General features: G+C 46.5%; 2 protein-coding genes across 2 annotated transcripts; both read left to right on the plus strand.

Moving 5' to 3' along the window:
- The first annotated feature begins 439 nt into the window (after window positions 1–439).
- LOC136475279 (ethylene-responsive transcription factor ERF003-like) lies at window positions 440–1,376 on the plus strand. The gene is made up of 2 exons (XM_066472833.1): window positions 440–651; window positions 792–1,376. Exons 1-2 carry the CDS (start codon window positions 569–571, stop codon window positions 1,165–1,167), a joined length of 459 nt encoding a protein of 152 aa, XP_066328930.1. The 5' UTR covers window positions 440–568; the 3' UTR covers window positions 1,168–1,376.
- Window positions 1,377–5,420: 4,044 nt separating this feature from the next.
- LOC136475280 (uncharacterized) lies at window positions 5,421–7,887 on the plus strand. Its single transcript, XM_066472834.1, has 7 exons — window positions 5,421–5,715; window positions 6,485–6,787; window positions 6,885–6,928; window positions 7,008–7,070; window positions 7,199–7,331; window positions 7,425–7,476; window positions 7,555–7,887. Exons 1-6 carry the CDS (start codon window positions 5,586–5,588, stop codon window positions 7,457–7,459), a joined length of 708 nt encoding a protein of 235 aa, XP_066328931.1. The 5' UTR covers window positions 5,421–5,585; the 3' UTR covers window positions 7,460–7,476; window positions 7,555–7,887.
- The last annotated feature ends 5,782 nt before the right edge of the window (window positions 7,888–13,669 follow it).

A 13,669-nucleotide genomic window follows, 5' to 3' on the forward strand; every position in this document is an offset into this window, starting at 1 on the left:
TCATCAGCTTCTGGTAATGGGCCACTTAAAATGGCTTCAACTTCCCAGTAAAGCTGCTCATACAGCTGAAGAAAAAAAACAATTTTGCTGGTGAAGCTGAGTTGTGCTAAATGAAATCTATTTTGTTTATGAACTTAATCATATTGTCTAAAAAATATTGATTTAAATATAAAACTGTTTGTTTTAACAAAGGGAGCAAGTGTGACGCCGTCGATCCGGATCGGTGAGGGGAGGAAGAAGGCGACCATTGGGCAAGCACTCAGACGCCTGAAATCAACGACGGCACGAGGCGGGCCCGTTCTCATGGGACCCACCTGGTAGCCTTCCTCCGGGCGTCGAGTAGATTCCCATTTTCCCTCCCCTATTTATAGGTGTTCCTTCCATGTCCCGTGAATGGCGAATCACTCGCACACACACTCCCCTGCCGCACCCCTCCAGCTCTCCTCCTCATCGCGGGGGCAGCACGAGCACGATCGGGCAAGGGCGGAGCTCCACCACCGGACTACGGGAAGGCCGGGCGACTTGGTAGTGGCACTGCCGCCGCCGCCGTGGACGACGACCGCCGACGATGGCCCGGCCGCAGCAACGGTACCGCGGCGTGCGGCAGCGCCACTGGGGCTCCTGGGTCTCCGAGATCCGCCACCCTCTCCTGTAAGCAAGGTTTAGCCAGCGTAGGCCATGACCATGGCCATGGCCACCAACGCGCTCCGGCGTTGTTCCTCAGCTCGCATCGCATCGCCGTCCGGTTCCCGGAGCTGACCGCGTTCAGTTGGTTGGGGTTACCTGTGCAGGAAGGCGCGCATATGGCTGGGCACCTTCGAGACGGCGGAAGACGCGGCGCGCGCCTACGACGAGGCGGCGCGGATCATGTGCGGGCCCCGCGCGCGCACCAACTTCCCGGCCGACGCCGACCCGTCGTCCGCCGCCCCCTCCCCGTCGTTCCTCTCCGCGGCGCTCGTCGAGAAGCTGCACCGGTTCAACCTGGCGTCCGTGCAGGCCGCGCAGCGTCAGAGAGAAGCGGCGGCTGCAGCCTCCGCAGCGGCAGCCGCCTCGGCCGCGACGCCGCCGGCCGCGCAGTGGGGCGGCAGGTTCCTGGAGGAGCAGCACGTGGAGCAGATGATCGAGGAGCTGCTGGACTCCAACTTCTCCATGGAGATTTGCTGCTAGGCTTGCTTGGCTAGCCGGTAGCCGCGACGCGACCTGCCTAGCGCCCCTGTCAGCGCGCTCTGCTCCCTCTCTCTGTTCTTGCACTTGCCCCATGCGTCGCGCTGTTCTTCGTACTCGTGCGTAGTAGAGCTCGTAGCTCAGCTGCACCGTGCGTAGTTGCCTTATTTGTATGTGTATAGTTGTAGCAGTACGTATAAGTATATATATAATTGGGCATTCTCATTCTTGCAAAGGCTGCGTGCGTCCAAAACGAGCTGAATTCGTAGACTGATTCGCGAGCCCGTGACGGCTGACGAGGATGGCATACGGTGAACATATCAGAAACCACAAGGACTGACTGCTGCTATCACTGCTCACCACCAGCTTGCTTTCACCGGGTCGATCCCAGGCCAAAATGGAGGCTGTTAGCCAGTAGTCCCTTTGTTCTAGACACATTTTTTTTAAGAATAGCGTTAAATCAAACGATCCGAAGCTCATCTAGAATACATGAAAATGATATCAACATTTCTCATGCTAAATACTCACTTCGCCATAAAATAAATACACATATCATATTTCGAGAAGTCAACCTATCTTAAATTTCACCAAATATATACAAGAAATATACTAATATTTATTATACCAAATAAGTATAACTAGATCAACCACGCTCACGCTATCTGTTTTTATAGTAAACCTATTTAAAAATACAAATGTCAAAATTAAAATTAGTTGACTTTTCGAAATATAAGATGTCCACTTATTTTGAGACGGAGAAAGAGAGAGTAAGCATATTAAATCTTTCATTAAATATATTTTGATAGTATGTATATTAGGCCCCATTTGGTAGGGCTTCACTTCACTAGTGAAGCTATTTTTTTTTGGCTTCAGCTCTACGAACAGTTCCACCGGTGGAGCTGAAGCGGTTTTGGTAAACCGTTTGACAAAATGGCTTCCATGTTTTAGGGGCCTGGAGGAGGAGCCGGGAGAAGCCACTTTTTTTTGGCTCCATCCCACCCCAAATCACTATGAGAGCATGCTTTTAGGGGCTTCACAAGTAAAGCTATTTTACTTTACCCCGTTTGGTAGAAAACGGCTCCAAACGGCTCCTGAAACATGTGGAGAAGCCCTACCAAATGGGGCCTTAATCATGAATGTTAACTCAAGACATCTTTTTCGGAACAACAGGTACATGACATCTTTTCCACGCGATATGATAGGAGACCCCTCCTTAGGTCCAGGTCCTAGTGCATGTCTTATCGGAAAATCTATTATGCGACCAGTCGTGCTGGACGCCGAGCGCGCGAGGCGGGCCGGCCCACGTGCCCATGCCCGCACCGCGTCGGAGGGGAAGAAGAGGTGGGGGGGGGGGGGGGGTCATCGGCGTCTATAGAGGGAGGTTCAGGGGGAGGCGGCCGTGACACATCGGTGGTGGCGGGTTGAAGGTGGTGCGGCGGGGCGGCGGGGGACAACCGGATAGGCAGGGTTGGCGGCGGGGGTGTCGCGGCGGTGGTCGGCGATGATGTTGTGTGATTAGGGTGGGCGGGTTCAGGGGGCAAAGGCAGGTTGACGGTGCGCGCGGCGACCGGCGAGGCGGCTCACTGCCGGCCGCCGGGGTGGTGGGGCGGGGGGCGAGGCGAGGGACAAGGACGGTGGACTCACCGGTGCCCTCGAGGTAGGGGAGGGCGGGGTCATTGGGCTACGCCGGGTTGCTGGCAACGCGGCCGGCGGCGAGGGTAGCCGCGGCCGCGGGCAGCAGGGGAAGAGACGGGGGTGGGGGGGGGGGGGGGGGGGGGGGGGGGGGGGGGGGGGGGGGGGGGGGGGGTGTGGGTGGGGGGGGGTGGGGGTTGTGTTTTTGTTTTGGAGGGAGAGAGTGCGGCGGTTGAGACAGGTCTGTCGCGCGATATCTTCGTCCACGTCTTATCCTGAATTCTCATTTGCATTGAGGTATTGACTCTTCAACTCGTGGCAATGCCCATGTATCCTCATGCATGTGTGCGGCTGAATGGCTGATGGGTAGCATGGCGCACTGACACTGACACCGCACATGCTTCAGATGTCGAAGCGGGCCTGCCCGCGACCGAGCGAGACGGCGCGATATGCGGGGACCAGTGCCCCTCACGGCCGGCATGCGCCGACGCCACGGCATGGCATCCGCGGTCAGCACCATGAACCCTGTTGAAATGCAAGCGAAATCAGTTGCTCGGGTGTTCCGTCCAAACCAAACCCCTCGCACGCGGCCGCTGCATCGGGCAGCCAGAAAGTAGCACCTGCCGCGTCGCGGTGCTCTTCTCTCGGCGCCGCAAAGGGGCAGCGGTGGTGGTGGTTCCCTAGTGCCATGCCATTTCCCTCTCCATGTTTTCTGCCCAGGACTCAGGCCTCGAGCTCTTCTGCACCAAAGGCTGCTCCGTGTGTGTTTTCTGAATGCTGAGAGTGACGCCGCCTTCAGTTTGATTCCTTCTTACCTTGAATCATTGCTCCTGCGCGCAGTCATGCTATCTATCATGCTATGCCATACTCCCCCCTCTGTCCCTCATAAAAAAGAGCGCAGTTTTAGGTTCAGTTAAATTTTCTTTAAGTTTTACTAAGTTTTTGAAAAACTCGTACCGACATTTATGTGTACAAAAATGTTAACCTAGAAAATATATTCCATGATCAAACTAATGACACTTTTCCTTATCATTAGTGTCATTAGTGACACTTTTCCATGGAAAAATGTTAACCTAGAAAATATATTCTTTTATATATATATATAAGATTCGAGACTAATTGACTTAGTGTTCCAAAAAGAATAATCTTATAGGTTGAGACAGTGACTGTCTGAATTTGGCCATCTGTGCAGGCCAAACAACTGGCTATCTGAAGCTAACACATTGTCTCTCCATCGGTTGGGTGTGTAGGAGTACACCAGTGACCAAATTCGTCCACGATCCAATCCATAGCCAGTTCACGCTTTTCCAGTAGCCTGTCTAGCCCCTGATGCAAAAGAAGAGGAGATGGATAGGACATTCGACAACCGATGCAGGAGACTTATCGATTTGTTGCTCCTTTTAGGACGAGACGGTGGGGCAGCCGCAGCCATGAGTTCTAGGCTCTCAGATAAAAGCCTGGCTGGTTAGCAGCCCTTGTGAAGTTTGTGATCTTGCTGCGGACCTAGGATTTCCCAGGGACATATGCAGTCGAGGTTGAGAGGGACAGGGAGGAATCATACATGATGTGTTTTGGGGGCATAGATGAAGCATCCCTTGTGCTCCTGTCTCCTACTCTGGTGCCATCATCTCTGTTCCTCCCTCTTCTTGAGAGGAAGTGAGAATATTACTAGCCAGGGATTAATTTTCAGCTGTTTTTTTCTTTTATTCATTTTTGGTGTGTGTTACTGTTTTCAACTGAGCTTGAAATACGATACGTGCTTGTCAGTTGTCGCTTGCACCTTAGCGTAGCCTCTTAACTCTCTGTCAATTCCTATGCTGTGTAGAAAGATCTTCCCGTTCATGTTGTCTTGTCTAAGGGCCTGTTTAGATGCCGAAAAATTTGGCAAAATGATACTGTAGCAGTTTTCATTGTTATTTGACAATTAGTGTCCAATCATAGTCTAATTAGGCTTAAAAGATTCGTCTCGTGGATTTCGTCTAAACTGTGTAATTAGTTTTATTTTTTATTTATATTTAATACTTCATGCATGCGTCCAAAGATTCGATGTGACGAAGAATCTTGAAAATTTTAGCATTTTGGGAGGGAACTAAACGGTACCTAACTCATTTCAAATATACTAAAAGAAACTCATTTCAAGTACAAGAATACCTCCAACAAAAATAAAAGTGCACTACTCCCTCTGTCCCATGTTTCTGGACGTTTTAGACTCGTTCACAGAGACCAACGTGGAAAGCAAAAGACTAAAATGACCCTCAAGGAGTAGAGATAAATATGTATTGGAAAAATTGAAAGGTATATTGGTAAAAGAGAAAGATATATTGGGAAGTAGAATGTCAAGTAGTCTAGTATAAAAATTAAATCCTATTCACCTATTTTAGTACGGAGGAGTACTTTTTTTTTTTTTGCTGCTTGAGACCACAGAGGCGGTATTTTTATTTTCTATATATAAGAAAAAGAATATGCTATTTTTGTGTGTGTATAGGCAACATGTGCAAAGCGGCCTGGGCCCGCATACTTCATATATGGGCAAACTTGGACCCGGTAGCACGTACACTGGGCCGTCCGTAAGAACTGGGTGGACGTTCCACTCGACCTGGCCCCCATGCTTGCTGCTAAAAAAAAACTCTGACCTCCCGCAGGCAGCGAAATCCTCCACGCCCGTGGCCGTTGCTCCTATTCGAAAATTTCCCCTTCTCGAGAGCTGGGGGGTTCTCTCCTCCCCAAATCTCCCCTCCCCGCATCCACTCGCCAGATCCTCCTGCTCGCCGCGCAGCGGAGCCGACGCGATGCCGCCGAAGAGGAAACGGCGAGCGCCCCCCGCCAAGTCGCAGAGGCAGACGGAGCCGGACCCGCAGGTGCCTCCTGGCGCCGACGCGCCGCTGGAGGAGCGGCTGATATGGGTCAGCCAACAAGAAAGTACGGCACCCTACCCCCCCCCCCCCCCCCCCCCCCCCCCCCCCCCCCCCCCCCCCCCCCCCGCCCCCCCTTCTCTATCCACTCCCCATCTGTGCTAGGGAGTGCGCTAGATTTCAGCTCTTGGTCGATGCATCGTGCCAGCATATTATCTGGCCACAGTCTCTGTTAGTTGTGGCAAGAAGCAAGATTACGGTGCGGAAAGGATTTCGTTGCTCTGAAGTGGATTATTTTGTACCAGCTCTACCGGTTGGTTAACCGGACTTGGGTGGCTCAGTTGGCCCTGTTTGTCAGGAACTTGTTGGAAGCAACAATCAAAAGCTGGTTGAGCTAGCTATTCTAGTTCCTTTTTTAAATAATGGATAGAAATCCGGCCTTTACATCCACACGTGAATGTACACAGCCAAGCTATTCTAGTTCCTAGACTGAAGAATCATTTCAACCTGACAAAAATTAAGCGAAACAGCTTGATGGCAGTAGGTCAAACAGTTTAGGGGGCGTTTGGAAGGTAGGGAAAGTTCAGTTTTAGAGCAAAAATACAGGGACAGAAAAAAAAAACCATGCGTTTCAAACAGGGCCTTAAAGTAGTTCTGTTTTGCAGATTTAGAAGAGCAGCGTCGAATTATGTTTCCCTAAATCCTGCTCAGGCGTTAATGTTGAAGGCCAACTGTTTTCTTTCTGCATCAGCAATGCATGGCATAAGTGCACTGTTTACATATTCTCATGCAACGAGTGTCATTCAAAATTGCTAACCCAGAGTTCCAATAAACAGGCGAGCGTCGGATTACTGCCATCAAAGCGACACAAGATGCAGAGGCTGGGAACATACCTTACCAGTTGCAATTGGTACGGTCATATTGTTCCAAGGAGCAATTGGAGGGAAATGCTATGCAATATTTTCAGGAGAACTTGCCCGATCTATCGGTTGTTCCGAATGAGGAGTATGATGTGCTTGAGCTAAAATGGAATAACGGCGATGAATGGATGATTGGAGACTTTGCAGATGACAGGACTCTGCGAGCTTCGATTGCATCATTCACAACTGCTGATGGACTTCAGTTCCCAAGGGATCCAGGTTTGACCAAGTCATCTACCTACTAATGGTTTATTTACTTCATTGTAGCCAGCTAACGTCAGACTGCTTAAATGATATTTTGCTACCACATATTCAGTTGGGGAAGACTTCTATAGGCGCACTAGCAATTTCAGTGATTTTGTAAGTGTTTTCGCCTGTAGCGACGCCATATGTTTGTGCTCTAGACTTCACTACTCTTAGAGTGCATGTTGCTTTGAAGGCTTGGAGTGAGCAGCCTGAAGGCCAAATGGCTGGAGCAGCAGAAGCTTTCCAGACACCTGGGGTATGCATTTTTCTTCTTTCCAGTTTATACATTTGGTAAAAAATTGTATTGCATTGTATTTCTATAGTATCATGTTTCCCAAGAAAATGCTTGCTCCTGGATTGCGTATAAACATACTCCTTCAACAGGCTGTGAGTAACCGGCTATCCTGCGGCATGACACCCAAAACCGTAAGGTTACCCAAGAATGGCGAGATGCTCTTATCTGTGCGTGGTTCACCTCTTGGGGTCTATAAAGAAGAAAATTTATCAGCCATTGAAGGTATTGACCTTGTTCTCTTGCTAGTTTTCCACTTTTCCTGGCAGAATCCTCATTAGATGTTTTCCTGTTAAGTAACCATTTTTCATATTCCAGAATCTGGTAACGGAAATGAAGATGCTCCCTGCTAACTCACTAGATACGACCAGTAAGAAATTCATGTGACCGATTCATTACTACATACAATTATAATTACACAACTATCATGACATTGATACCATTGCAGGATGTTGCCAGCCTTTGACAATAACTGTAAGCGTTGCTAGAGCCTATGTGAGGTTCATAGACTGACTGCTAAAGAATCTGATTTGTTCAGTGATTGGCACCTCGCCTTCTCAGTGCACCTTGAAATTAGGGTATTTAGGTCACTCTGTAATTTGATGAACCCTGTTGTAGCATGCCGACTTTTATTCAGCTGACATTGTGCTATCAGCAGTGTTGTTAGCTTTGCTGCCAGGAGGTCGGCAAAATCAATTGAAGGGCTCCGTGCCATTTCAGCCAGACGTGTTTATATGTTTTATTTATGATGAACAGAGCCAAAGTTATCTAGTCATGTACCGCCTTGCGTGCAATTTTGAAGGGGACCGTGACGCTCAAGAGGGGGTGAATTAGGCAACTTAAAATTCTAACTCTAAACTATGGCATCTTTTTTTAATCTTAGCAAAACATATACAAAAGACAAACTATCTAAGTGTGCAACTACGATTTTGTTAATGTGTTGCTATCTCTACCGCAAAAGGAGTAATGTAATCAATATAAATGCGGAAGCTAAAGAGCAAGGTAGAGATATACAAACTCCCGTCGATGACTTCGGTATTTTTATCGAGGTATCGAGAAGCGCGCAAGCTTCCTCCTAGTTCTTGTTGGAGCCCTTCGCAACGACCAAACTTTTGGTCGGGTAACTCCGTGGATAGCCCCGGGCTTTCCCCACATGCAAGTGGGTCTCCGACGTGTCTTTCGGCAAGCCTCTCCTGGATGCTCCCTGTCGTCTTCACTATAAGCTTCCGGCCGAAACGTCGTGGGCCTTGTTCCCTCCGGTACACGGTGACGGCCACACCACAAACACGGTTGGTGTGATCTCGCTAGACCACAAGCCTCTTCAATGTACAACAATGGTGCGCGCAAGCACCGAGTGGTAAGATGTATGTAAACCTCACTAAACACTAGGCCTAAACCTAGAGCAAGCGCATAAGCAGTGGTCTAATCAACCTAAGCACTTCATAAAAGCACGTACGCTAATCACCTAATAAAACAATAAGCACTATGCAAGCGGAGATCACTAAAATGGTGTATCAACACCCTTGATATGTTTTCTCAGCTCCACACACCTCAAATGGCCGGTGGGGGGTTGTATTTATAAGCCCCACTGAGAAAGTAGCCGTTGGGGACAAAATCCCGCTTTTCTACTACTGACCGGACGCTGATCACGTCCTAACCGGACGCGTCCGGTCGTCCCGATCGTTGAAGCCGCGAACAACTGATCGGACGCTGCCAGCGTCCGGTCACCTACCACCGGATGCGTCCGGTCGCAGTTTCACCACTCTAGATCCTCTCGGTACTTGATCGGACGCTACTACCCTGCGTCCGGTCCAGCGTCCGGTCGCTGCTGATGATGCATGTTTGCCGAGCCTCCTGATCGGAGCGTTCGGTCGCTTTTCTCCAGCGTCCGGTCACCTTTGTGAGCTCGTTTCTTCGTGATCTTGCGTGCGGCTTGGTTCCTATCTTCATACTTGGACTTTGCTTGATATGTTAGGTCTTCTTTTGTGCTCCTAAGGTCTTCTTTGAGGTGTTGATCATCGGATCATCACGTCGTCTTTGTCCAAGTCACATCTTGCATCCTATTGAACTACAAAACAATCACTTGCAAATTCATTAGTCCAATTTGGTTGTGTTGGTCACCAAACACCAAAATCCAAAGTAAATGGGCCTAGGGTCCATTTTTCTTACAATCTCCCTCCTTTTTGGTGATTGATGACAACACGACCAAAGCAAGCAAATAATAAAGAAAAAATGGATTAAAAACCTATCTACTTGCTAGGATGCAATGCAAGGAGCAAGGTTATATGATGCTAAAAGATACTACTTGTAAGATTACATGAAAACTTATCTTGCCCTTGCAAATGTCCCCATGTGGTATTATGAATTTAAGCCTTGCTTCCTATAAATTCTTCCCATTACATAGGCTAATCCATAATCCATTATCCTCTCTTTCTCGGACCATTACTATAAGTTAATGCTTGCTTTTAGTCCTCTAAATTCTTCCCCTTTGGAATCAAACACCAAAAGAAAGACATTAGTAGCACAAGGGAGGGTCAAACTTTGTGATCCTTTATGTGTAGAGTGAAATAGATCATAAAATTTGACTCTCACATTATATAGACTAAGCTCCTCCTAAATATATGCATACATATGATAGAAGCAAAGCATATGCATAATTGGCAAAGTATTGAATAAGGGAATTTAATCTATATAATGCACGGAGAAAGCATATAAATATCAAAATGAAATCAACATGATGGTATTGGTTTAGAAATACCACATGTAGAAATCAATTTGATTTCTACCACTTGCAATCGGTGGTGGATATTTGAAGTATGATGCTTAACTCCAGGACTCAATTTTCCTTGCAATGAGACTACTACACACATGATAAGCTTGAAAATGTGTTAGTCTCAAAGCATCCAACTTATAGAGTAACCTCTCCCTAAATTTGTGCACACAAGTATGGAATACTTGTAGGAAACATGCACATCGATTTTAGAATAAAAAATACCAATTCAAACATGACATCACATGAATGTGAGAGTCATTTTCGAAGGTGATATCGGGGAGAGATTATCTACAATTTGGACTTTGGCACATATTAGATGAATAATTATAAGACAAGCTATGTGCCATGCTCCTAAATAATTTTAAACCATGTAGGATTGCTCTAAGGAATAAGAATGAAATCGAGCAAGCCTACCATATGAAATACCTAGTGTATGCATGACAAAATATATAAAAATGCAAATGCAAACCTAGGCATGAAGAGTAACTAGATGCTAAAAGATACCAATTGTAGAAAAAAATCAAATCTAATACCAATTAAAATAAATTGAATCTAGTTACCTAACATGGGAAGGGGAATTTGGGTCCATAGTATTCACAAACCCACTTAGCATTGTCTTTGTCCATCATGATGCACCCCATGAAATGCATCCACACTTTGCCAAGTCTCCAAATTTCCTGAAGTCCATAGGACATCTCACTTCTTTTTTGGGATCCAAACCTTCTTGGTGCTCTTCATGTTGGAAATGATTTCCTTTAGCACCCAAAAGCGTTTGGCTCCATTGTTGGCTTGCTCGTTCACCTTGATGGCCACCACCTTGTCATTTTTCTTCTTCTTCAAGAGATAAGGTGTGGAGGCCTTCTTGTCCACCTTGTTGGTGTAGGTGTTGGAGAGCTTGCTTGTTTACTTCTTCTCTTTCTTCTTTGCTCCTCCCCCATTCTTCATCTTGCACTCATAGGACTTGTGACCTTCCTTGTGGCACACGTAGCAAACCACAATTTGTCCTTCATCAAGCTTCTTCACTCCCTTGACGGTGTTATCTTGATGAAGTTGGGCTTGCTTCGCCTTGCCTTTCACTTGAGTCAAGTCCTTGGTGAGGCGAGCTACTTCTTGCTTGAGTTTCTCATTCTCCTTTGCAACCTCTTGTGTGCATGTATCTACAACAACTTTCTCAACACAAACTTGGTTGCACAAAGGTGAGTCTAAACATAAATCATTACAAGAAGTAGAGGCATCCTTTTTAGACATGTTAGAATTTTTCCTTTTAGATGCCTTAGTGGGAGTTTTACTAACGTCTTCAAGATTAGCGACTTTATTAGTTAGCTCATCATAATGTTTGCACATAGTTTCTATTTTAGCAAGCAAACTTTTATATGTATCTTGTGAGCTAGCTAACTTTTCTTTTAATTTTTCATTTTTCTTTACAAGTTGCTCATCATTGATTGTGCATGCATTTGTTGTTGCACTAGCCTCAAGTTGCTCAATTTTAGTAGATAGTTGAACATTAAGATTAGCAAAATTCTCATATTGTTCAAGTAAAGTTTTGTATGCTTCTTGTGAACTATCTAGCTTTTTTTTTATTTTCCCGAGCTTCTTTTGTTGACTAGTGCAAACTTTAGCATAATTAAGGTTTTGTTGCATAATTTCTTTATAAGAAGGCATATCATCATCACTATCACTCTCACTAGAGGATGAGCTTTCGTTACCTCGTGCCATAAGGCACACACGAGAAGAGCTTGATGATGAGTGCTTGCGCCCTGGCCTCTTGTGATGATGTTCTTCTTCACTTGAAGAATTATCCCATGTCCTTATTGATGTGAGGGCTTGTTTCTTGCATGCCTTCTTTTTTGGTGTGGGGTTATTTGGACAAGCTTCCACAAATTGCCCCAACTCGTCGCATCCATAGCATCATCTCTTTCTTTGCTCATTTCTTTGATTTGCGAAAATGAGATCTTGGATTTGGATGGGCACACCCTTGACATTGAGCTTTTGGATCATCTTCTCCACCTTGTTGATTAGTTTGATTGATTCTTCATCAAGGTCGGAGGTGGAGGAGGAAGATTGATCATCATCACTTGAGTCTTCATCGTCATCATCATCCTCATCTTCACTTGAGGAGCTTGAGCTTGAGCTTGTCTCAACTTGCTTGTCCTTCATCTTCTTTTTCTTGCCACATGCTAGAGCTTTGCCTTTGCTTGAAGAAGAGTCTTCTTCTTGACCCATCTTGCGTGATAATTCAAATGCCACTATCTTGCCAATGACTATAGCCGAGGTCATGGTGCTCAAGTTATCCATATTGTGAAGGATGGTGATGATGCTTGCATATTTCTTTTGTGGTAGCATGGAGATGATCTTCCTTACGATGTCCGCATCATCTAGCTTTGTTAGTCCTATTGAATGGAGCTCATTGATAATTAGATTTAAACGAGAATACATATCACGAACAAGCTCATCATCATTCATTGTAAAGGAATCATAATTTTGTTTAGCTAGACAATGTTTTTGCTCACGAACATTAGATGTGCCGTCATGGAGCTCTTGAAGTTTTAACCAAATTTCATATGCCGTATTTAAAGTGAACACTTAGTGAAACACATCCATACTAAAAGATTCAAACAAGCAATTTTTAGCTCTAGCATTGAAGTGCATTTCTTTTTCATCACTCTTTGTGGGTTTTTTGGGATTCTTAATGGGTTTCATCCCGTCACGAGTGACTCTCCAAACACCTAAATCAACCGCCTCAAGGTAGCAAGCCATTCTAGCTTTATAATAGGGGAAGTTAGTGCTATTAAAGTGCGGAGACCTAGATGTATCCATCCCAACCACTCTAAATAGCGTCGGCTCAACGACGGTTAAGCCAAAGGTCCAAATTGAGCCAACCGCTCTGATACCAATTGAAGGGGACCGTGACGCCTAAGAGGAGGGTGAATTAGGCAACTTAAAATTCTAACTCTAAACTGTGGCCTCCTTTTCTAACCTTAGCAAAACCTATGTAAAAGACAAACTATCTAAGTGTGCAACTACGATATTGCTAATGTGTTGCTATCTCTACCGCAAAAGGAGTAATATAATCAATATAAATGCGAAAGCTAAAGAGCAAGGTAGAGATATGCAAACCCCTGTCGATGACTTTTGTATTTTTACCGAGGTATCGAGAAGCGCGCAAGCTTCCCCTAGTCCTCGTTGGAGCCCCTCGCAAGGGCCAAGCTCCCGATCGGGTAACTCCGTGGATAGCCTCGGGCCTTCTCCACATGCAAGTGGGTCTCCGACGTGCCTTCCAGCAAGCCTCTCCCGGATGCTCCCCGTCGTCTTCACTATCAAACTTTCGGCCAAAATGCCACGGGCCTTGTTCCCTCTGGTACACGGTGGCGGCCACACCACAAACACGGTTGGTGTAATCTCGCAAGACTACAAGCCTCTCCAATGTACAACAATGGTGCGCGCAAGCACCGAGTGGTAAGAGGTATGCAAACCTCACTAAACATTAGCCTAAACCTAGAGCAAGCGCATAAGCGGTGGTCTAATCAACCTAAACAATTCGCAAAGCACCTACGCTAATCACCTAATAAAACACTAAGCACTATGCAAGTGGAGATCACTAAAATGGTGTATCAACACCCTTGATATGTTTCCTCAGCTCCACACACCTCAAATGGTCGGTTGGGGTTGTATTTATAAGCCCCACTGAGAAAGTAGCCGTTGGGGATGAAATCCTGCTTTTCTGCTACTGACCGGACGCTGATCACGTCCTGACTGGACGCGTCCAGTCGTCCCGACTGTTGAAGCCACA

The sequence above is a fragment of the Miscanthus floridulus genome, chromosome 8 (assembly GCF_019320115.1).
Source record: "Miscanthus floridulus cultivar M001 chromosome 8, ASM1932011v1, whole genome shotgun sequence".
Classification (NCBI taxonomy): domain Eukaryota; kingdom Viridiplantae; phylum Streptophyta; class Magnoliopsida; order Poales; family Poaceae; genus Miscanthus; species Miscanthus floridulus.

Bases quoted from the DNA above. Each gene is read 5' to 3' on its own strand.
- LOC136475279 (XM_066472833.1), top strand. From the start codon at position 569: ATGGCCCGGCCGCAGCAACGGTACCGCGGCGTGCGGCAGCGCCACTGG. The intron at 652-791 runs GTAAGCAAGGTT...TTACCTGTGCAG, and splicing joins GAGATCCGCCACCCTCTCCT to GAAGGCGCGCATATGGCTGG.
- LOC136475280 (XM_066472834.1), top strand. From the start codon at position 5,586: ATGCCGCCGAAGAGGAAACGGCGAGCGCCCCCCGCCAAGTCGCAGAGG. The intron at 6,929-7,007 runs GTAAGTGTTTTC...GTTGCTTTGAAG, and splicing joins CTAGCAATTTCAGTGATTTT to GCTTGGAGTGAGCAGCCTGA. The intron at 7,071-7,198 runs GTATGCATTTTT...CTCCTTCAACAG, and splicing joins AAGCTTTCCAGACACCTGGG to GCTGTGAGTAACCGGCTATC.